This window comes from Choloepus didactylus, chromosome 5, assembly GCF_015220235.1.
Source record: "Choloepus didactylus isolate mChoDid1 chromosome 5, mChoDid1.pri, whole genome shotgun sequence".
Taxonomy (NCBI): Eukaryota; Metazoa; Chordata; class Mammalia; order Pilosa; family Megalonychidae; genus Choloepus; species Choloepus didactylus.
In genome coordinates, this window is record NC_051311.1 from 147,270,360 (window position 1) to 147,295,520 (window position 25,161).

General features: G+C 38.4%; 1 protein-coding gene across 4 annotated transcripts in view; it reads right to left on the bottom strand.

The window, feature by feature from the left end:
• ELMO1 (engulfment and cell motility 1) overlaps positions 1 to 25,161 on the bottom strand; it is a 548,078-nt gene that overhangs the window by 363,842 nt on the left and 159,075 nt on the right. For all 4 annotated transcript variants that reach the window (XM_037837090.1, XM_037837088.1, XM_037837089.1 and 1 more), the window contains 2 exons: positions 19,531 to 19,700; positions 10,401 to 10,436 (listed from right to left, as the gene is read on the bottom strand). In XM_037837090.1, the coding sequence (XP_037693018.1) occupies positions 10,401 to 10,436; positions 19,531 to 19,700 (206 nt within the window). The remainder of the gene's footprint in view (positions 1 to 10,400; positions 10,437 to 19,530; positions 19,701 to 25,161) is intronic.

Genomic DNA, 25,161 nt, shown 5'->3' on the forward strand with positions numbered 1-25,161 from the left:
TTGCTGACCATAGACTTGTTGAGATTCTGAAGGCTGCAGGGTAGGTCCAATGTGTGCTTTAGAAATCCAAATAGATCAGGGGAGGTCAAATAAAAGAACTCTCTTTCTGAAATAGTTCCACCCAGTGGAACAGACAATATCCTGAGTTCTAGTGCTCTCAGAACAACACTATAATACTTAATATCTCTAATAACAGAAACTCCCCTTTATAAGTATTAATAATATTATCGTAATAAATATTAACCTAAATCTCACAAGCTAAGTATACTGAATTTTGCCAATCAAGATTTCTGCTCCGTATGCAAAAAAACATTGATTTATATGCTCAATTTTTAAAAACTAATGTTGTTGAATAGGAAGTGAGATCTGATAAGTTTGACTAGGTTAGCATGAAATAGCGACACATCCCAAAGTAACTTGAGCAGAGAATAAAAATACATATGCAGGGTCCCCCTGAGGAGCTGGGGGAAAATGCAGAGGTGTCGGGCTTCCTCACCTGGATTGTTGCTGATGTTGTCACAAACACTGAGGACTGGTGGTTTGGTGTGCCAAACCCTCTATCTCAGGGCTTGCCCTTATGAAGCTTGTTACTGCCAAGGAGAGGCTTGACCTGCTTGTAACTGTGCCTAAGAGTCTCCCCGAGTAACTCTTGGTTGCTCAGATGTGGCCCTCTCTCTCTAGCTAAGCCAACTCAACAGATGAACTCACTGCACTCCCCCCTACATGGGACCTGACTCCCAGGGGTGTAAATCTCCCTGGCAACGCAAGATATGACTCTGGGGGATGAATCTGGATCCAGCAACGTGGGATTGAGAACATCTTCTTGACCAAAAGGGGGATGCAAAATGAAACGAAATAAAGTTTCACTCACTGTGAGATTTCAAATGGAATCGAGAAGTCACTCTGGTGGGCATTCTTACATACTATACAGATAACCCTTTTTAGGTTTTAATGTAATGGAATAGCTACAAGTAAATACCTGAAACTATCAAACTGCAACCCAGTAGCCTTGACTCTTGAAGACAATTGTATAGCCATGTAGCTTACAAGAGGTGACAGTGTGATTGTGAAAACCTTGTGGATCTCACTCCCTTTATCCAGTGTATGGATGGATGAGCAGAAAAATGGGGAGAAAACCTAAACGAAAAATAGGGTGGGATGTGGGGGATGATTTGGGTGTTCTTTTTTACTTCTATTTTTTTATTCTTATTTTTATTCTTTCTGGTATAAGGAAAATGTTCAAAAAAGAGACTGGGGTGATGAATGCACAACTATATGATGGTACTGTGAACAGTTGATTGTACACCATGGATGACTGAATAGTATGTGAATATATCTCAAAAAAACTGAATTTCAAATTAAAAAACAAAAAATCAATGCTGGCAGTTCAGATTTTTAATCAATAGGCTCACATATGCCAGGATTGCCACTGTACAACCAAAATCTCCTAGCATGTTTAGATTGAATCTTCCCATATCTTTTCAATTAAGAGAATAGAAAACAGGTTCTTTTAAAACAGCTTTGTGACTTCTCTTCTTCCTACAGTTATACTCAGCCCAGCCTCAGAAACGAGCTTTGGAATTCTGCATCACCTCACATCTTGAGATGCTGGAAGGAAGCCCATCCAGGGGAAGCACCTTTGAGGAAAGGTCAGTTATCTAATGCTGCCATTGTCAGAGGGGATGATATGCAATACTGGAAATAAGGTTAAGTGGGAGGGCTGCTGGCATCTGACAGCGAGGGACCCCTCCAGTTCTAACCAGGCAAGTTACTTAAGCACTGCATGCCTCAGTTTCCTCATTTACCAGAAATAGGGATGACAACGCTGATGATGGAGGTGGTAGTCCCTCACTCAGCGGGTTGCTGGGGAGTGAACCGCGCTAACCCGCCTGAAGTCCTCAAGAAGGTAAGTGGCATCCCACAAGCACCATGTGAGTGTTCGCCCTCATCATTAGGCAAAAATGAGGTTTTAAAAAGGGAAACTAAGCTCATGATTTGCAAATGCTTTTGCTTTTATTGTATCAAGGATTCTCTGCTCTTGAGCCAAAAAAAAAAAAAAGAAAAAAAAAATAGTAAGGAAAGCTAAACCCTTCAGCACCAGATAGAAAAACAGCCAGGGACTTATCAAGGCCATATATGGGCAACCCCAATCTTGCAGGTGCCCCCTAGGTGGCATCAGAGCATCAGACCTCGGAAAAACATTTCAAATCGGAAAATTCAAACTTATTCTAAGGTGAAAAAAAAATTAGTTAAAAAGACTGGCAAGAAAAATTCCAGAATGACTCTTTTCTACAGACAATGAGTCATGAGAAAATCAGAACACAGCAAAAGAAAACTGCCCCAGGCAAATAAGAGAGTCAGGTAATAAAAATAATTAGTAAGATTTATTAATTGACTAGCTGGGCATCAGTATTATGCTATTATAGAATAATGTATAATATTAGTAGCAAACATTATTAGCTCATTTTTGTTTCACTTAAAAAGAGGAAGAACAACGACTCATCTAATAACTAACCCAGTTGCGTTTTGCTTATACCTAGCGCGCTAAAAGGCCTCAAATGCTAAAAGGTGCACTACACACAACATTGGAGGACAGCGTCTATGGCTTCCATATAGTGCAAAAACCCATCTCAATGACATAACAGAACAAGCAATGAGAAGGCAGTTGCAAAGGAATATACACACTATTCAAATGCTTCTTTACCTTCCCTGTCGGCTGTTGGAGACTGAGAATGCAGATGGCATCAGTCTTCATTGGCTGCTCTAGAAGCAAAAGATAAATGATATCTATGCTCTCTAACTCTCGAATTACCTGAAGGCAAATTGACTCGGCCCTCTAGCTGTCTGCTCAATGGAATCATAACCTAAATGGCCTTCGTAGAATCTGGGAAAATGTCCCAGCACTACTATGTCTGCAGACTCCTCAGAGGGATTACAAGGACCAGGGAAAAAAGATGGAGGGAAAGAGAAAATATCATTCGGCTTCCAAATCTCTAAGCTGGACTGGGGTCAGGATTTCAATCTCCACGGTTGCTAAGGAGGTGGTGCACCATTTCTGAGGTTGCAGATAGAGCCTTCTGTGCTTTTCGATTATCCGTTGGTCTGAATGATTGATAAATGAGATGAAAGCTTCCATATATCACAGAACACAGAATTGTGTTCTTGGTTCATCTGATAATACACACACACAATTCCTGACAACTGGTTGCTGGGTGGAACAGTAGGTTTCCATGAGGGAGAGTTTTTTCAAAAACTCTTAACAAACCCTGACATCAGTGTTTATTTCCACTCCTAGAGGAGTGATTCTGTTTCCAAATAGGGAAGGCAGAAGGCAAGGTTCTATCTCTGAAATCAATGCTGGGTGCAGAGGATCGAGGCTAGAATTACAAATATAAAGCAACCACATGGCACATGCAGGAGCGTTTTTATTTGTTTGGTCTGTCTGTTTTTCATAAAGTGCTAAGCTAAAGACTACAGTACTGGCTGCCACAAATTAAGCAGACTGCACACTTTACATGCTCGTGGAGAGCCACTGTCAAAGCCAACATTCCATGTGTTCTGCAATGACTCAAATAAATGTGTCTCACCAACTCACTAGAGACCATCTTCCTTCTAACAAAATTCAGCCAATCCCAAAAGAAGCATTTACATTGATGATGCTAATTTTATAAAAGAATAGTGTTTCCGAACATTTTCTTGGGGAAATATTTATTGGCATGCCCAATACAGAGATGGAGGAAAGATGTAAATAAATGCCACTTTTAAAGCATTTGTATTGAATATATCCTTAATAATGAAAGTTAATGGATATAGTTTTGCCCTCCCTTTTGAGTTTTTCCATGTATTTTATATATATATAATTTATATGCACTGCAGTGTATGGATTTCTAAATCACTCGTTAGGCATTCCCCTTTAGCCTTCAGAATCATAGCATGACTTTTTGTCAACAAGCATTCTTTCAGCTCTTTTGTTGAAAACTCAAGCGGGGGTTAATTTCTGGACTCTATCTTCAGTTGCACTGATCTATTTGTCTATCCTCATACCAATACCATACTGTCTTTATAACCAACTTTACAGTAAGTATTTAAAAAACCAGTGAAACCTTCCAACTATGTTGTTTTTTTTCAGGGCTGTTTAGGCTACTCTAGTTGCTATGCACTTCATTTAAATTTCAGGATCAGCTTGTAATTTCTAAAAATCATACAAAAACTGGTTTGGTATTGCACTGAACCTATAGATTAACTTGGGGAGAAATGATAACATAACAATATTGAGTATTCTAACCAATAAAATGGTATATCTCTCCGATTATTTAGGTCTTCCTTAATTTTTCTCAACAATATATGATAATTTTCAGAGATCAGATATTGTACATCTCTTAAATTTATTCATAAGAATATTATGCTCTTTCGATACTTTGTAAATTGAAATTTAAGATTTCATTTTCCAACTTGCTTCTTGTATGTAAAAATACATTGATTTTTATAAATTGACAATGTATCCTGATATTTTCCTAAATTTGATTTTTAGATCCACCTGCTTCTTTGTAGATTCCTCAGGATTTTCTACAGAGACAGTCATGTCTTCTATGAACAGAGATGGCTTTATTTCTTTTCTGATCATTATGCCTTTGATTTCACTCTTGACTTACTGGAATGGCTAAGAACTCAGTACAATGTTGAACAGAAGTGGAGACAGAAAACATATTTGCCTTGTTCCCAATATTTAGGGAAAAATAATTCAGTCTTCTATCATTAAGTATAATAGGTTTATCACAAATGGCCTTTATCAGGTTGAGGAAGTTCCCTTCTATTACTAGGTTGCTGAAAAAAAAATTTATGAATGGATGCTAGATTTTATAAAATGCTTTTTCTGCCTTTATTAAGATTGGTCTGCCAGCTTTTCTTCTTTATTTGCCATATGCTGAATCACATGGATTTTTAAATGTTGAACCATTTCTGGGGCAAATCCTTGATGGTTACAGTGTATTATCCCTTTTTATAAATTGCTGGATACTATTTGTAAATACATTGTTGAAAATTTTCATGCCCTGTTCATTGGGACACTGGTCTCTAATTTTTACTTCTTTTATTGTCAGGTTTTGCTATCAGATATTCTCATAAAATAAGTTGGAAAGTGTTCCCTCCTTCTCTATTTTCTGAAAGCATCTGTGTGTTATTTGTTCTATAAATACACAATAGAATTCACCAGTGAAATAAATTTTCTTTGCATGAAAAATTTTTATAATGAAGTCAATTTCTTTAACAGATATGGGCTATATGGATTTTCTGTTTCATCCTGAGTCAGTTTTAACATATCCGTTTTTAGTCTGTGCCATGGATGCATGGAGTTAGGAAGGCAAGAGTTTTATTAGAGGGGAGAGAGGCAATGCCTGTGAAACATAAAGGGGGCAGAAAGCAGGATAAAGCAAGGAAAGCCTTCAGACTATGAGGCAAACCTGATGTCTGTGAAAGGAAAAGGGGAGAGGAAGCAAATGTAAATCTGACAAAGTCTCAGCCAACCCAGTGAGAAGCTCCAGAGCAAACACTGCACGATAGAGGAGTCCCCATTCAGGCCAAAATGGTCAGGCCTCAATAGCTCTGAAATACCTGACTGGGGCTGCCTTGGCTTGAAATCTGTCATGGATCCTAAAGGCATTGTAGCTGGAAGCTGGCAGCTAACGGCACTCGTCATGGCTGATTAGCAAGTTCTTTCTTGAATGGAGATCAAGGTGCAGTACATTTTCACAGCTAATACATTTGGTAAATTTTGTTTTTCAAGGCTTTCATAAATTTCATCTAGGGTGAATAAAACTGCTCACAACATTCCTTCCTGTTCCTTTTAATGTCAGTATAATCTGCAGTGATATCCCCACTTTTATTTCTGGTATCGATATTTGAGTCTATTTTCTTCTTTTTTACGTAACAAATATTTTCAAATAATTAATTTTGGCTTTAATTTTTTCTATGGTTTGTCTTTTCTATTTTATTGATTGCTATTCACTTCTTTCTACTTACTTAATTTGCATTTCTTTGTGTAGATGCTTAAGGTGGAAATTTAGATCACTGATTTTTGTTAATCGTTCTTCCTTTCTAATATAAGCATTTCAAGCTATAAATTTCCCTGTAAGCAATATTTTAGCTACATCCAAATTTTTGTCTTTTGTATTTTCACTATCATTAAGTTCAAAATGTTCTGTAATTTCAGTTGGGTTTATTCCTTGGTTCCTGGCTAATTTAGAAACACGGGGTTTTTGTTTGGTTTGGTTTTTTTGTTTTGTTTTGTTTTTTAATTTCTAAACACCTGGGGCTTTTCAGTCATTTTATTGATATTGATTTCCAATCGAATTTCCTGTGTTCAAAGAATATGATCTATATCATCATATGATCATTTGAAAATTCTTGAGATTTGTTATGTTCTATTGTGGTGAACATTACACATGCACTTGAAAACAACATGTATTCTGTGGTTGTTGGGTGGGATGCTTTATAAATGTCAATTAAGTCAAGATAATTGATAGTGTTGATCAGATCTTCTATATCCTTAATGATTCTTTGCCCAGTTTTTGTATCAGTTATGAGAAAGTGGTATTAAAAGCTCCAAATGTGTTTATGGATTTGTCTAGTTTTCCCTTTAGCTGGCAGTTTTTGCTTCACGTATTTTGAAGCCTTGTTTGGAGGTGCATACTCAGTCAACAATCTTAGGTCTTCCTGATGAGTTGATCATTTCTCATTATGAATTGTTCCTCTTTATCTCTAATAATAGCTTGTCCTGAAGTTTTATTTTGTCTGAAATTAATATGAGTATTTGCTTTATTAGTAGCAGTATTTGCATGTTATATGTGTTTCCATCTTTTTATTTTTAAACTAAATGTGCCTTTGTATTTAAAGTGGGTTTCCTGTAAAGAGCATATATTTGGGTCATGATTTTCAATTTGGTCTAGTGATCTTTTAATTGGAACGCTTAGTCCCTTTACATTTATTGTAATTATTGATATATTTAGATTTAAATCAACCACTTTGTTATTTGTTTTTTATTCGTCCCAACTCTGTTTTGTTCTCTGTTTACCTTTTCTAACCTTATTTTGGATTACTCAAATGTTTTTAGTAACCTACTTAAATTCCTCTGTTGGCTTTTTAAAATTTTTTAATTACAGAAGTTGTAGATTTACAGAAAAATCATGTAAAAAATAGTATTGCCATATCCCCCCACCACTAGCTTTTCAGTTATGCTTTTTTGCATTAACCTTTTAGTAGTGACTCTATGAACTGTAATATACTTCTTTTAACATATTACTGTTCTCTTGAAGGGAAGATTATAAAATAGGAGCCTTGCAAAAATATAGCTCCTTTTACATCCCCATCCTTTGTGTTCATATTGTCATATATAGCATATCTACATATATTAAAAATCCCATAATACAGTTATAATGTTAGCTTTATATAGTCATATGTCTTTTAAAGCAGTTAGAGAAGCTATAAAATAACTATATCTTATCTTCTATATTTACCAATACATTTACAATTTACACTGCTCTTCTTTCCTGATAGATTACAATTTCTATCTAGTGTCCCTTCAGTCTAAAGAATTTACTTCATATTTCTTGCAATGTATGTCTGCTGACAATTAACAGTCTTAGTTTTCTTTATCTAAAAGTATCTTTCCTTCAGCTTCATTTTCAAAGAAGAGCTTTGCTGAATATAGAATTCTGGGTTGATGTGTGTGTGTGTGTGTGTGTGTGTGTGTATGTGTGTGTGTGTGTGTGTGTGTGTGTTCCTCAGCACTTTTAAGATGTTTTCTACTAGCCTCCACTGTTTCAAATGAGAAGTCAGCTCTCATTTTTATTGTTGTTCCTCTGTACGTTTTAAGTTATTTTTCTCTGGCTGCCTTCAAGGCATTCAATTTATCTTCTGATTTCAGAAGTTTGATTATGATGTGTCAAGGCATGATTTTTTTTTAAATGTATCTTGCTTGTGTTTCACTGAGTTTCTTGGATCTCTAAGTTTATATTTTTCACCAAATTTGGGAACCTTCCTATAATTATTTCCTCAAATATTTTTTTGCTCTATTCTCTCTTTCCTCTCCTTCTGTGTCCCCAGTTACTGTACTTTAGACCACTTGTTATCACCTCATCGGCCAATTACTTGCTATTCATTTTTCTTCAAAATTTTTTCTTCAGATGGGATCATTTATATTGGTATATCTTTAATTTTACTATCTCTTCTACCATCTTCTACTCCATTCAGTGAACTTTTCATTTTATATATTGCATTTTTTAGTCTTATAATTTCCATTTGGTTGTTTTTTTTAGTTTCCATTTTTCTGCTGGGATTTCCCACTTGTGTGTTCACTATGTTGATATTTTTTTCTTTAGTCTTATAACATATTTATAAAAGCTGCTTACAGTCTTTATCTGCAATTAAGTTATTAAGACTGAAACTAGATTGAGGCTTTCTGCCATCTCGTGCTACCTGGATGATGGGGTGCGCTCATGCAAAAAGCAGCAAACACGCAAATTTCATCCAATGCCCATCTGGTCTTTCAAGGACTGCCTTCCCTCTATTTTCCGCCTGCTTTGGATCCCTACCCAGTGCCTTCAAATATTTGTTTTGGGGAGTTTCTGATTTTTTAAACTACTTTATCAAGATTTTATAATTGCTTCCTGTAGGAGACTTAGTCTGATCAGGATACTCTGATATTTGCAGAACCAGACCCTGATCATCGATTTTTGACTATGATTGATAAACGGAAATCATGGCCAGCAGTCAAACTGCCCAGCATCCCTTCATACAGAAAGAACAAAGATTTTGCATGCAAAGCAAATCGATAATTTTTAATAAATTATTTTGGATTCTGAGCCCCAAATTCCCACCCATTAGCAAGTTGTATAAGGTTGATGGAGAAAAAATAGGTTTGATTCCCAGTCCCACCATCTGATTTCAACTTCTGCATCAAGGACGTGATGTTAATTATATTAATCTTGCAGGGTGGATATAAGTGTGGATTAGAGATATTGAAAGTAAACTTTAAGACAGTGCCCAGAACAGATATTATTCTCATAAAATATGGCCTCTACTGTCATTAACAGTTTCTACTGCATTAAAAATACATATCAATAAATTCACGTCAGTGAGATCATTAAACAACTTCATAGAATCAGAAGTTAGAATACAAGTTACCAGGGGCAGGGATGGAATAGGGAATGGGCAGTTAATGCTTAAATTGTATAGAATTTCTATTTGAGGTGATGAAAGAGCTTTGGTAATGGATGGTCAAGACGGTAGCACAGCATTGTGAATGTAATTAACAGCATTGAATTATATATTTGAACAAAGTTAAAACAGGACATTTTAGGTTGCATATATGTTGCTAGAATAAAAATTTAAAAAAAAAATCATAGGACTGTACAACACAAACTGTGAACCCTAGTATAAATTATGGACTACAGTTAACAGTACACTTATAAGAGCATTCTGTCATCATTTGTAATGAATATAAATTAAGAAGCTTTACTCCAGAAACAAATTGCTTTCTACTTTATTAGAATTTAATAAACAGATGAGCTTTTGCAACTAATACTTTTTCTTGGTGTGAGGCGTAGGGAAAGAGGAAATGATTGCGACTAGTATTGTAATGCAGTACCCCACAGGTGATTAGGATTTTCTCTGAGGATCTGACAAGTAAGGTGCACATTTTCAGATGCTGTTCAGTCTTCCTTCTCAAACTAAAATCATCTGCTTAATAGCCTGGCACCTTAGGAATTTGTTCAGCCTACTGTAGAGAGTTGGTTAGAGCCTACAGACTTGTCCTGTGTAGTGGATAAGAAAGGCACTGAGGATGGAAAACTCTAAGAAGGAAGTTCTGAAATCTCCAGGCACAATTACCATGAGATTAATTCACTTAATAGATAGGTGGTTGAGCATTTTCTCAGACTCAAGTAAATACATTTCATTCCATACTTCAATCCTGAATTTTTTTTTTTTAATGCAGATCTCTCTCTTAATGAGCCATTCAAGAAAATCAAAGGCTTTTGACTTTGAACATCACATCAGTCACAAAAAAGAAAGTTTTTATTTAAAGTAATCCATAAAATTATGCCTAGCCTTACTCCAGAAGAAGACAGCAATTTTGATGTGATCATTTAAGTGGTTGCAAATATAAAATACCCTTTCAACCACAAAGCAATTAGAAAGGGAAAATACTTTTTTAAAAGAACCTGTTTTTAAGAACATCAAATAACAGAAAGCAACAATAAAAGGATTCACTTGCTCAAAATATCTAGATGTACAGTTATAGTACAGTTATACCTAAATATACAATTGGCCAGAGGACAGAGTTTAATTATACAGAGAAGAAAGCAGTGTTAAATTATCAATATCGATGGATCACATATTCTTACCAAGGCTTCATGATCTTCTGTAATTTCTGGTATCGTCTGCAAAATTTAAAAACAAGCACGTGAGGAACAAGTTTGAAAGCAATGATATTTACACAGAGAAAATTACCTGAAGGAAACATAGGATTAAACAGAGGACAAATTTAACTGCCAGGAAGTAAGAGAACTTTACCCATTTCAACGCATAATTCAGAGCAGTAAATTGGTGCTCTTTAATGATAAATAATCTAAAGACAAAGATTAACCCACTGTCACCAACCTATAGCATTTAGTTTTGAGTAAAGATAAAAGAACATTCCATTTGGATCAGAATGTGTATATGTTCAAAGGGGGGAATTCCTTTGAAATATTATAAAAATAGGTATAATTTCAATGAAAAAAAAAAAAAAAAAAGAGCCAAAAAGCACCAGAGCAGTTGTTCTTAAGTATATGTTCAACTATGAAGAAATACGTGATTATCTTTCTTTGGTAAAATGTCCACTAATTATATTTTCTCTTTTCCTCAAGTACACCCTTCTCTCTGGAGTGAATTCCTTCTCCTCCTTGTCCAACTGGTTAAGTCCAACTCAAAACTCCCTCATTCTCGGCTCCTCCAAGACGCCTCCTGACCTCTGGCTTCCTGTCCTCAACCAGTCTGAGGGTGGTCCCATGTCTGCACACCACAGGCCCTGTGGGCCATAGTCGCTATAGGACTGAGGGCATCCCATTGTCCTCCTGCTCGTTGAAGGCAGGGGCTTTCTGTATCGCGAGTCACTAGTGCAATGGCAGGCACGTACAAAGTAGATACTCAATAAATGGTTGAGGTATGAGTTCGCTCTTCAGAAGAAGTTTCACATTCTCAACCACAAAAACATAACCACTTATGAAACACAAATGACCACAGGAAGACCAGATCTAGTCCTTGGTAAAAGTAGGGGGCTAAAATGTATATTAAAAAGCTCTTCTTCTTCCCCTCGTCCTCCTTTACTTTCCCTTCTTAAAAAATATTTATTAGCTTCTTTTCTTCCTTCATCAAAAGCCATTGACTAGAGGAAAGAGGTAGGTGGCCTGAGGGAGGGGGCCTGAGCAGAGGTTGGGCCCACTAGCAAGAGCCAAACACTAATCTCCACTAAAGGGAATCAAGAATCCTTGAGAAAATGGCTCATGCTAGGGCTGGGACAAGCAACTAAAAAAGCCTGGGGCAATTTGTTGAGCCAGAAAGTAAGGAAATTCTCAAAGAATGATGGTAGACCTGTCAAAAGGACACAGAAGACAGCTTGAAGGAGGTCCCACTGGCCAATCCAGGACAAAGTGATGCATCAAAAGAAGTAATGATAGTGATAGATTATAACCCACAGAATAAAACAGGAACTTATGAGTCCACACTGCTGTCAAGAGTGGTGCGTTGGTGATAATAAACAACCAAATATCTGGGGAAAAATAAACAAGCCTGGTTTGCACCATTTACCAATTTCTACAGCGTAACCTTACAAATTATCAATTAATTACAAAGGAGGAAAAAAACTACAGTAGAGACACCTGAAAGGGCTATCTCAGTCAAGGAATCAAAGTCAACATCACCAGTTAGCCGACAAAGAGACATGCCACCAATAGGATGCCATGAAAAGAATACAGCCTCTGTGGTATTCCAGCCAAGGACATAACTTGCCCTCATCATGAGAAAACATTGGACAAGCCTATAGAAAAAATGTTTGTGCTTCAAGGGAAAATCAGTTAGTGTCTACAGCACACCCTTCTGGGTTATCAGATTCCCAGTTCACTGTCTTTGAACTATTTTACAACTCTTTGTAAATAACTGATAGGTATGCAAATTCTGTCCTGTCAGGTAGCAAATGAATTAACTTCCTCCCCATCTGTGGAGAAACCTATATTGTCTCCATTTGCACTTCACCTCAACATTCCTCTACCATATAAACTTGTGCTCATTTGATCTTCCTTTGAACCAGTAATAGCATCTGCCTAATTCCCTCATATCTTAGGAGAAAAATAAATTCTTTTATCACGTGTTCATTTTTATGTCTGCATGAGAGTCATGATTTTACCTTTTCCTGTAAAGTACCTTTTAACAAACCCAAATTGGAGGATATTCTACAAAATGGCTGACCTATATAGTCTTCAAAAATGTCAGTCATAAAAGACTAGGAACACTGAGGAATTGTTTCAGATTGAAGGAGACAGGCCAACTGGGTGCAAAGCTGTCTTGCATTAGATTGCTTTAAAGGATGCAGTTGGAACAACCAATGGAACTTGAATGGCGTCTAAAGTAGGAGTAAACAGGTGTTCTCACTTCTAGTCTTGCAACTTTCCTATAAGTTTGAAACGGGCTCAAAATAAAATACTTTGTGTGTGTGTGTGTGTGTGTGTGTGTGTGTGATATAAAGTAGTCAGTGCAAGGTTACAAAATAACTTTCTGGCTGGAGCCAGAAGGCCTTCAAGATTTTATAAGTGTTCCACCTCTCCTGGTAGTCTACGGCCTTGCTGAGATCTCCTTGTCCAGAGTGCAGTTAAGTTTGGAGCTGAGTCACAGGGCTTCTTATTTCTCTGTTTTAATATCCATGCTTTGGCTTCAGATTACTCATAAGCAGAAGAGGAAATTTTGTTGTGATATGTGTCCATTTTCCTAACAGGATTTTAAAAATCTCTCACGCGATACACCCATTTTTCAAAGAAACATGACCAGAAGAGAAAATCGTTCTTGAAAGATTTCTGTTTCAGAGTGGCCTCAGCCCATGGTATGGCATTCTTGTCCACAGAAGATAATCTTTTCTTTAAACAGGCTGTGTGGCCCCCTTCTCATTTCCATTACCAGTGGGACTGACAATGGTGAAGATACAAAGCAAACGGGAGCCAGGAAGGGGCAGATCCTGTTAAAGGAATTTTCTGCCACATAACCCCTTAGAAAGTGCCTGAGGTTTGGCCTCTTTGGTCTTTGTGATGCAAATTTCTGGCAGGGCCCCAGAAAGGCTGTTCAAGTTGGACTTCCCTAAGTTATGCAGAATGCACACTCTAGGAGAGCACACAAAAAGGGAGCTGGGAATACCAGGCAGCCTTCGCAGCTGGGGCAGACGCTGCAAAGGCCACACAGAGCAGCTTCTTTTTGGCTCAGGAGAGCTGCTCGCTCCTCCCTGTGGCCTGGAGGAGGCGATGTGTGTATGGGACACACACCACACACCAGGGAGCTGGACTTGGCTACTAGAAAGTGAGTGGGCTCATCACTTTGGCCTGGCCTGCTCTGGCCTCAGCTGCTTGGCCGACACCTTTCAGAACAGCTGGAGCTCATAAGGGACACCAAGTTCTCTGCAGCATTGGCATGAGTTAGAGCTCATCATCAGTGTCCTTGGAGGTTAACAAAATTACTTTCACCAAAAAAGAAATTCATCTTTTGCGTGAAGACAAAAATTCCAGAAAAGGTCACACATGGTCAAGAACTGTCATAACCATCTTTGTATTTTCCCCACATTTCCCCAGGTTCCTAAAGCAGTGTCAGCAATAGTTCACAGCACTCAAATATATACATTTGATAAGGGAATAATACCAACAAATCTATTCTCAAGCGTGGGTGCCAAGCAGTATCAAAACCAAGACATCTTTTGGGGGTACTTAATTCAAGTCACACCTCCATTATCACAACTCCTAATAAACTGTCACAGCTCCCATTTAGGTCCAGAGAAAATGATTTTAACAATAAAATTTTAAAGTGAAACTCTCCTTGAATTAATATAACAATAACAACAATTTTTATACACATACACATGTTCACACACATATATAGCCATATACAGATACATAGCATCAAATTTCCCCATTTGTATTTAATGTATGACTCAGAGTGGGGGGGGGTTACTAATAAATCTAAATAATTAATATTGTTTGCTTTTTAAGAATTAAATTAAGGGCTTTGCATATCTTTAAAATAGCTTTGGGATTCTTTTCACTGTTCCTACTACGTCTGAATTTTGGAGAAATGATCTCAACCAAGCAAATAAAACAACACCTGTGAATTCTGCAGATTAGTCAGAACTCTTCAAAACCTCACTGCTATTTTTCTTAGGAAAACTAGAAATCCGAAGGAACTATGAGCCCAATATTGAGCAGGGTATTGGGAAACAGACACACTCCAAAATCAACTGGGAGAATACAACTTGGGACATCTCTGCAGGCAACTGGGCTCTTCATATTTTAAAACAGCTTTCACACGTGGATACCGTCTGAATCAGAAATGTTATTCCAACAAAATAATGTAAAATAGTCACAAAGATTTTACCAAAAGAATAGCTCATTAAAGAAGGTTCAAAATGATGAAAAAAAACTTGAATATGTCAACATACAACAATAGGGGAACAGTTAAATATACTGTAGCACATCCTTTAAATTATTATATTGTATATCAAATGTGCCTCAACAAAACTGCAAAAATTAAAAAATATACAGGCAACAAAAATAATATTTAATGACAAGGAAATATAGTTCAGGATAAAAGGAAGATTTTAAAACCATGAATGTTAATCTAATATTCTACTTTTGTAAAGCCCAGGCACGTGTATCTAAAAGGACACACATCAAGATACTAAAAATGGTTTTCTTTGAAAGGGGAGATTATAAATGATTTTTATTTCCTTCTGCTTATTTATGTATTCTTTTTTAAACAATAAATATGATTTTTTTCATAAAGGAAAGAAAGCTTATTTTTAAAAAACTGTCTGACTTCTTTGAACTTTTTCCACTCTTGACTGCCTTGCCCAGGGTGGTACTAACAGCTTACTCAGAGTCTAGCAGTGTGATTTTCCTGTCATACTGCCCAGTGGGAAGGAAACTCTAAGTATTCTGCCCTTTCATTCTTGGAAATGCTCCCCCAGTTCTGCTCTGAGCTATGACTGATTGTTTAACTAAGGTGGGAAGCAAGACAAATTGCACAACTGTCTGTGTGCAGAAAAGTATAGGCAAAAGACAAGGTGCTTTAATCAAAACCCAAAGAGCTATATTATTTAGCACGTTGCATTTAGAGCTGGAGGTACAATTTTTCCCTTTCAAATAAACTAAAATATATCATTGCTGAGAAATATTTTAATACCCTTTATTTCATTTAGTTTTCTGGGAGCAATATGCATTCCTTAATATGCTTTACCTGACCCAATTTCCTTGCTCAAGTTCGGACAATATGTTTCCTCACAACCTAATTTGCTTCCACACCTATGTTTCAAGCAGAAATCAGGAATGGAATTTCAAATTCCACAAGAACAGAAAATTAAATTCAGATTTTAAACCGTGTCCTTTGCCAAAACGATGCTTCTCCATTGCTCCTTTGTTGCTCATTTGTTCCCGTGGCCCCTCCTTGCACCAACCGGAGAGAGAGCTCAAAAAGCTCAGCATTGGGTATGGCAAAAAGGCAAGTAAACCTTGAATCTCATTATAACTAAACGTAAAGAGAAAAATTCCAGCTATGTTTCTTCAGGGTTTCCTAAAAATTTCCGCAGGTCCTGTTTAGGAAAGCCTCTGCTTTCCTCAGCTGGAAGCTCGCCCAGGAACCAGGACTAAATACCTTCCAAATTGCAGGATCTATTTGATTTGTGTGGTTTCTATTCCAAAGGTTTCCTGTTCATTAATTAAAATCTTGCTATACGTGTAATCAAGAAGTCAGATTTTTGTATAAGAAAATGTCCTTCCCTTTTCTTTTTGATTTGCACAAGAAATCTGAAAAACAGGTGTGGATCAAATTGGTAATATCTGATGAGTCATAGGATGTGCCAGTTTGAATGTATTGTGTCCCCCAAATGACATTATCTTTGTGGTCTTGTGTGGGGCAGACGTTTTTGGTGCTGGTTGGATTTGCTTGGAATGTGCCCCACCCAGCTGTGGGAGATGACTCTGATGAGATGTTCCCATGGAGGTGTGGCCCCGCCCATTCAGGGTGGGCCCTGATCAGTGGAGCGATATGAATGAGCTGACTCAAAGAGAGGAAAAGAGAGTGCAGCTGGGAGTGATGTTTTGAAGAGGAGCAAGCTTGCTAGAGAGGAACGTCCTGGGAGAAAGCCGTTTTGAGGCCGGAGCTTTGGAGCAGATGCCAGCTGCCTTCCTAGCTAACAGAGGTTTTCCGGAGGCCATTGGCCATCCTCCGGTGAGGGTACCCGATTGCTGATGTGTTACCTTGGACGCTTTGTGGCCTTAAGACTGTAACTGTGTAGCAGAATAAACCCCCGTTTTATAAAAGCCTATCCATCTCTGGTGTTTTGCATTCTGCAGCATTAGCAAACTAAGACATAGGACAAGTCAAAAGACCCACCAGAAGGAAGGCAGGATGCCGTGTAACCCGTTACTCCTCCTTCCAGCTCCAAAGGGAGACTGACTTCAAACACACACAAAACAGGGAAGGGGACACCAAAGGTGATCCAGAGAGATGGGAAAGTGTAAGAGACAAATGCAAAACACAACTCATCCAAATACTGCTCTTGGGTTCTGATTACCTGCCTAAAACCTGCCTGTATGAAACTGAAATTGGGCTGCCTTACTGTTCATAAATAGTCAAAATGATCATGGTACTTTAAAAAAAAAAAAAAAAGGCAATCAGTTGCTTTGGTTTACATAAAGTACATTCAGTATTGAATTTTTTCACATTTGTGTATGTGCAACATGGAGATATAATTCAGACACGCTATCCCCAATCCTAAATCTGAGGGAAGGTGGTTCTTTTCCACTCCAGCTGATGCACTTGAGATGAGTTACAGAGTGAGGTAACAGCACTAATGAATGGAAAAAAGAAAACAGAATGTTGACAAGCAAATATGTAATGCCAGTTGTTTATTTTATTTTTTTCTTTTCAAGTAAAAGTGTTAGTATCCCTTTGGTGGGAAACTGAAAAACAAAAGCTTCTAGCATGGATTTTTACCCATTATCTAAAAACTTAACTGCTAACCCCTGCAGGCACTGGAGCTTTGCCACAGCCCTAAAACCAACGCCCTCAGGACATGGATGCTTGATTTGGTTGAAGTATTTACACAAGTTTATGCTGAATATTCAAGAGCGCAAACCCCTGGGCATCTGTAGCAGAACCACCAAATCCTAACAGATTGTATTACAGCTGGCTCCAATGCATGGCCCTTGGCATATGGATGGCCAGAACTTACATAAATCAATAAAATTTGTAAGATTTTTACATTCTTATTTTGCATGTTAGTAAACGTCACAGGGAGAAACCAGGGCTCACTGTCCCCCGAGAAGCAGTGAGTGCATGTACCATGGTTCTACCCTGTTTACAATTACATGAAGAAATCCTCTGTTGCTGACTAAGGTATTTATACCCACAACTCATACTCTTCCACTGTTCAACAGAAAACAGGAACAAGAAGAGGCATTACCCTTTTCCATACTACATGTCAGCCTGGGGCTTTTGTCAAAGACAGAACCCTCTTTTATCCAATTCTTTGTATCCCCTAAACTTAACCTTATTCAACTTCCTCTAAGCTTCCTCCAGCCTTTTCAAACCCCTTCTCCAATTTATAGTGATCACTTTGAACTCTGATAAGCCCCAGGGTTTGAGTTTCCTAGTCCCACTCTTAACTGATAGACCCCTAAAACTTCATGAGCAGAGTTTGGTCATTATTTTAAAAAAATAATAAATGATACCTCTCAATAACTGACCCTTTCCAGGTCACCCACAAGCCTGCTTGCCAGTCCTCTTGGTTTTGATTTATTTTTCTACTCAGTCCTAAGATGGTCCCCAATTGTCTATGAGATATGATCCCGTAAGTCCAAACTTCACGGAACATTCACTTTTGACAAATATTCCTGCTACTGTAAAACATCCTCTCTTTGAATGAGAAAAAAAGAATGTTTAATAAGTGCCAAGTGTGGAGGCTAAATAATGTCACGTGTAGGAGGAGGTAGGAAGGAAGGAAGGAAAGGAGGGAGGGAGGAGGGAGGGGGCTGAGATGGTCTCCAGCACACAGTCATCAGTTCATTCTTTGTATTACTAGGTACTGAAGAGAGATTTAAATGGCCCTGGTTTAAACCCCAACTCTCAATGATAGTCACTCTTTTCTAATAAATATGTCTCCCAATTTTTAGGATTATTGATTGAAATATTAATATTTAACTAACCGATTCAATGATTTTATGCTACTAATTTACACATTTTGCTAGACTTTGCTAATAGCACCTGACCATATCTAAATGGTAGTTTCATGTTAACCCAACCCTGGCACCTAGTAGTCAAGGGGGTTATCTCTCCATATACTTAAGAGCTAGACCCCCCTGGCTCCTTACATGCCGTTAAGTACCAAAGCCTTCACTGAGACAGTGAGCTGTCAACCAGAAATGCCCATGCCCTCCTCACTCATGATGAACTCTAACTCCTCCTTCAAAGCCCAGTTCACATGTCACTGCCTCTGTGAAGCTCTCTAAGATTTCATTTGTCCATCTTCTAGATATTTAGATCCCAGGGGGATTGTACAACAATTTAATTCTCCCTATTTAATAGTCTCCATAAATTTTTGGAAGAAAGTCTAGCATTTTCTTTCCCTTTTTTTAAAACACCTTTTTGAAGCATAATTAACCTAACATCTGTTTTAATTTGCCAGCCTCCCACATTTTTGCACACAGTAGGTGCTCAATAAATATTTTGGTCTTTAATTTAATGTAATTGAAGTTATGTATTTAATCATCAAATTGTTATTTAAAAAAATACTTCAGGAAGGATATTTTTGACTGGGTTTAATATTTTGAGACAGGTTAGGTATTTTTTTTTTTTTTTTTTAAGTGAAATCAGGAAAGGGAAAATTTTCTTGGGAACAGGCAAGGGAAAAGAGGGATTTGCTATATTTTATAGAATTACAATTTAAGTGTTGGAAAGGTCCTTAGAGATAATGACCTAATTTTGTTTCCTCATAAATCTGAAATTTTAGGTATTTTATGGATTTCTACTTTGTTTCATAACGGCTGATATTACGGTGGGAGTTGTAGAGTTATTTTAATTACAAACCCACCATCCAGATACTATTTTAAAAGCCATTTTCTTTCCTGACCCTAGCCAAGTTTCAGATCTTTTAAACTAGAAATTACAAGTATGAGGAATGTAACCAATACTCAAAATGCTAGAAAGAATAGGATAGATTTGCAAGTCTGGATAAAAGGTACTTACTCTGTGCCGCTTTCAACCATCTGGGTGAGGAGAGAGATGCCGTCTAGATTTATAAACTCCTGGGCAAATGTGACGTCCCGGGAGAGGCTGGCCAGGTCTTTCAGGGCCTCCAGTTTGGAGTCCATACTCGAAGACTGGATTTTTTCATGGAGATGCTTGGCATTTTGAGCCTTACCAGGGACAAAAGCAAAGAGAAGGGTGTTCACAAATGAAAGCACAAAGGACAAAAACATGAATGTTTCATTGAGAAACTAAGAAATAAGGGCCAAGATGCAAGACTATAGGAATACTATCCAGTGTGCACGTCAATGGTGGGTTACCCACACTCTGACTTCACCTTCATTGCAACATCCGTTAATTTCATAGGATGAATCAGTTGCATTCCATTGATAGGGCCATGGTACTATTTCAAGGAAGGCAAGACCAAGGTCAAATGAAGAGTAAAGCCCCAGAAACTCAACAGTGTGTGGCAAAGAGGAGGTAGCAATGGGGAGAATGTGAATGTTTACTTTTAAAGTGGAATTACTATCTAGATGCCATGAAAACCTATTTGCTTAGTTAAGCAATTATTCAAATTTATACAGCATGCTCACCCATTCAGTCAATACTCTGAGTAATAACTGCCTACATGTAATGTGTGAAAGCTTCACTAGACACCCAAAGAAACTTTCTGTGTTACTGAGTATCTTCTAGCATTACACAACGATGCTTGTAAAATTCAAATTTCTATAAGATGCATTGGCTACTGGGTGTATATCAAACCAGATAATTGGGAAACCACTTTAACAGCTACGCCTTGAGTTAGGTTCTCCTTTTTAAGGCATTTGCACTTGGCTTCTACGTGCAGGACAGAGAGGAATGGAAATATATTGCAGGAGCTGAACTTCTGGATAACAATTTGTAATCTATATGTCTCACTCACCCAGTAAAAGTTTTCATCTCCACCTTTCAGTTGAGACAGGAAGCAAAAAAAAATGAAATATTAAATTTTTCTGCCTGTGTTTCTGCTTAATGGAAAAACTATCAGAACATCTGTTGTAGTTATTATTTAACTCAATATGCAATGGTTGAAGCACTCTGCTTTCTTCCTATTCTTGTTTTCAGTTGCTTTTTCTTATATTTCTCATATATTTCTCATCTATTTTGGAGGAAGGGTAAGATGCGGCATTTTGATTTCAATAGTTAGGTATCTCACCAAAACAGAAACTAAGGAATTGCATGGGTGATTAAGCCTATTGGAGGAGCGCAATCTGAACTAGAACAGGGTTAAGATTACAGAGTGGAGCCAGGGAATCACACAGGTAACCCAGCCAGAGTTCCCTCCCTCCCTTCCTCCCCCCCTCCCCCTTCTCCGTCCTACTGAAGCAGCCCAGAGGAGAGAATGGTGCATTGACAGGGTATTGGATACAATCTTCAGGGACCAGGGCAAGGATGAAACCCAGGCCCCCATTGTTTGGTCACTGATTTCCTGGAGTCTCCCATTTAATTAAAACCCAAACAGGCACTTTGTATCAGAAATTAGGAAAGAGAAAGGAAGAGAACAAGGAAGAAGGAGAAGAACTAGAACCCACCCCCAACTCCGACTTGTTCATTGATTCCCATGTATCTGACTAATCACTCAAACATGAAATGTCCGTGTTTAAAAAAGGCACGTGGAGAGCTGAGTGATAATCTTTTAAAATTGTTCAAAAACATACTACTCTCCAAAATCGTCAAACGGATATGCAACAGTACATAATATTTAACCCAAGTCAATCACTCTGAAAAACTTGAGAACACATTTTTCTCCAAGTAGGAAGTTTGAATTTACCATATTATGATAATAATGAGTAGTCAAAAATAATTCCATGGTCATTATTAATGCTAATTAACAATGTTTGGTGATGTTCATACTAGTAATAAAAACAGCTAACAGTTGCCTAGCACCATTCTAAATACCTTCAGGAAGTAATTCATTTAATCTTCACATTAGTCCTATCAGGTAGGTACTGAAACCACCTTCCACTGAAGTGACCTCTCCCGTACTGGTTTGAAAAATTTTCATTTCTTTTGTTTGAGCTCCCACCCCCTCATGTTTATTCAGAAGAAACTTCCTTCACTGCCAGAAAAGTTACTGCTTCCTTTCCCTTTGCAGCACCTGCTAAGGCCAGTTCTAGCCAGTTCAAGCCACTGGAGCATGAGCAGTGTACCGATTTGTATATATTATGTCCCCCAAAAAACCATGTTCTTTGATGCAATCTTGTGGGGGCAGATGTATTAGTGTTGATTAGGTTGGAACCTTTGGATTAGGCTGTTTCCATGGAGATGTGCCCCACCCAACTGTAGGTGATAACTCTGATTAGATAATTTCCATGGAGGCGTGGCCCCACCCATTCAGTGTGGGCCTTGATTAGTTTACTAGAGCCTTATATAAGAGCTCAGACAGAAGGAGCTTGCTGCTGCAACTTAGAGAGACATTTTGAAGATGTTCATTGAAAGCAGAGTTTTGCTGATGCTTTGGAGGTACTAGCCCAGAGTCTGCCCCAAGATGCTGACACAGAGACATTTTGGAGAACACCATTTTGAAACACAACCTGGGAACAAGCAGACACCAGCCACATGACTTCCCAGCTAACAGAGGCTTTCTGGATGCCAATGGTCTTTCTCCAGTGAAGGTACTCTATTCTTGATGCCTTACCTTGGACACTTTATGGCCTTAAGACTGTAACTGTGTAGCCAAATAAACCCCCTTTATAAAAGCCAATCCATTTCTGATTTTGCATTCTGGCAGCATTAGCAAACTGGAACAAGCAGTCAGGAGAAGCCCTGACCTAAAGTCACCTTTGCCTAATTATAATAGTAAAAATCACTCCCACTGATCATGCTAAGCTGCCATTTTTGAACATGCAATGCATGAAGTAGCATGATTTGGAACTGAGCATGACCCACTTTAGCCTACCCCCTTACCCATGTCAACTAACTCCATCCTTAGCCACTCCCTTAAGCCTGCCTTCCCCAGAGAGTATAAAATCCCAGCTCCCATTTGCTCAGGGAGACTCATCTGAGGCTTGTCTCTGGTCTCCTTGCTGGTTGACTACACAATAAATCCTCTCTCCTTTTGAAATCCTGGTGTGTCAGCATGGAGTTCTGAGCACACTGGGCAAATGAGCCCATTTGGGTGGCAACAGTATCTTTATCATCTTCATTTTTTACAAAGGAAACAGAAGTGTAGAGAAGTTAAGTAACATGCACCAGGTGACAAACTTGAGAGTGCTGGAGCTGACATCCAACCTGGGAAGTTGGAACCTAGAGAACTTGTGCTAAAGCAGTGCATCTCAAATATATGTCTGCATCAGAATTACCTAGACTTCATAAACCACAGGTCCTTGGCTCCCACCCACAGAGATTCCCACAGGCCAGGGATGGAGCCCTGAAATTGTATGTTTAGCCAGCTCCCAGGTGCTGCTGATGCTGTTGGTCCAGAATCTCAGGCTGAGAACCACTGCTCTAAGACGCTAAAGATATGGCATCTCCCAAGGGTGATGGAATGAACAGCCCAACTCCACCCAGCAAGGCTGGCTCTGATTCTCTGTCTTCCAATTACTGTCTCGTCTTCTCCAGCTATGGCCTAGTGAGCCCTTTGCCTCACTAATTATACCAAAAGTCAAAGCTTCTTTCCCTTGTACACTTTTTCAGGAGGAACCTTTCTAAGAAAATAAAGAAAATGAATGCCAATAATTGTGAAAACTAGGTATATGGGAGTTATTATACCATTTTTTTCTACTTTTGTATGTGCTTAAAATTTTACCTAATTAAAAGTTTAAAAATATATAAATGAATTATATATATATATACATATTTTAAAGTGAAGAGAGAGAAGAGACACTTGAAAAGAAGAGACACTTGAAAAGGACAAATGTCCCAAGGAGAGAAGTCATGCTGAAACCCAAGACTGTGAGTGGGATGCTGCTATGGAAACTAAAATCATTTTATGGAGACCATCTCATATTAGCATATCAAAGCATCAGCCTGGAGTCACAGGCAAGCGTTCCTTCCAAGAGCAGTGATAAAGGTTCCTCCAAACTGTGCCAAGCTGCACCATTCAAAGATGCTGCCATGGGCTGAAAAGTTCCTGTGGCATCATCATCCACTTTTCTCCTGCATCCCATCCAGCGCCTGAAAATGACGTGTCCTCTTCTCATGTTGCTGTTCTTATCATTCAGGGCAAACCTTACTCCTTACCCTTGGTGCTATCCTCTAAGGACTCAACCCCTCAAAAAAGGTGGAGTTCCCATGATGTTTGCTTCTGAGTAAATTTTACTATTTCTGTCAAGCAGACTACTGTGACAAGCAGGTGGGAGATGGTGAAATGCTCATGGAACTAAGAGTGAGACCCAGGGGCTACTTCCAGCTCTGTGACTATTAAGTTCTGTGGCCTTGACACACTTCACTTAGCCCCTGTTGGTCTTGAAACCTGCCACTTACCAACCCCTTTTTCCACTGAAATAGCCCCTCCTCTACTGGTTTGAAAAAGTTTACATTTGTTTTGTTTGAGCTCCCACCTCCTCATGTTTATTCAGAAGCAGCTTGCTTCGCTGCAAGAAAAATTACTGTTTCCCTTTGCAGCACCTGCTAAGGAGAGCTCTGACCAGTTTGAGCCATTAAACATGCCAAGCCTCCATTTTAAGACCAAGCTTGATTTGCAACCAAGCATGCTCTGCTAAACCCCACCCCTTAGCCTGCCTTCTCCAAATGGATTCACCCACATCATCTCACCCCACCCTCAGCTACTCCCTTTAACCCACCTTCCCCAGACAGTATAAAACCCCAGACTCCATGTTGTTTGGGAAGACTGATCCAAGGCTTTTCTTCTGGTCTCCTTGCTGGTGGACTAGGCAATAAACCCTTTCTCGTCTCTAAATCCTGGTGACTCGGAATTGGCTTCTGTGTGCATCGGGCAGATGAGCCCACTTGGGCAGCAGTCTCCTTTTCCTCCTCGATACCCAAGGAGCTGTGAGCAGAGCACACATAAGGTTCCTTCCAAATCCCAGAGTCACAAGGTGCTTCTCAGATCAGCAGGAACCCGCACAGCACAGAGGCTAGCCAGAAATAAGTGCCCCGTGGGTGTCAGGCTCTGGTGCAACCTCCATCAAAATATCATGCGCAATGGGTGGGACATTTTTCATGCAATCTTTTCTCAGTTGGAACAGGTAGAGATATATAAACTTTCTACCTTTTCTAGTATCTAAATCATGTGGCTATAAAACTTTTACTATAAAAATAATGTAGCATTAAAACTTTTATTATTAAAGTTTTAGGTTTCTTCAAACAAAACTTACTTTTTTAGAAGTCAGTTATTGCAAGAGATAACATATAATTTTACTTGGTCTATATTCAGACAAATCTTTACAGTTCTGTTTCTGTGCCATGCCCCTTCATCAATAAAGACAGAATCCTCACTCACTGATTCAGCAAGTACTTTGGAAAGCTTACTCAGAACAAATAAAATAAAATAGAGAACTAACCCCTTTCCTTGACTGAGAGAAAGCCTAGATAAAAGGGCTGAGCGTTTCCAATTAGAAGATGAAATTAAAGACAAGGTGTGCTCTTTTCACCCAGCAAGCAACTGAGTAATTTTAGCAGGATAAATAG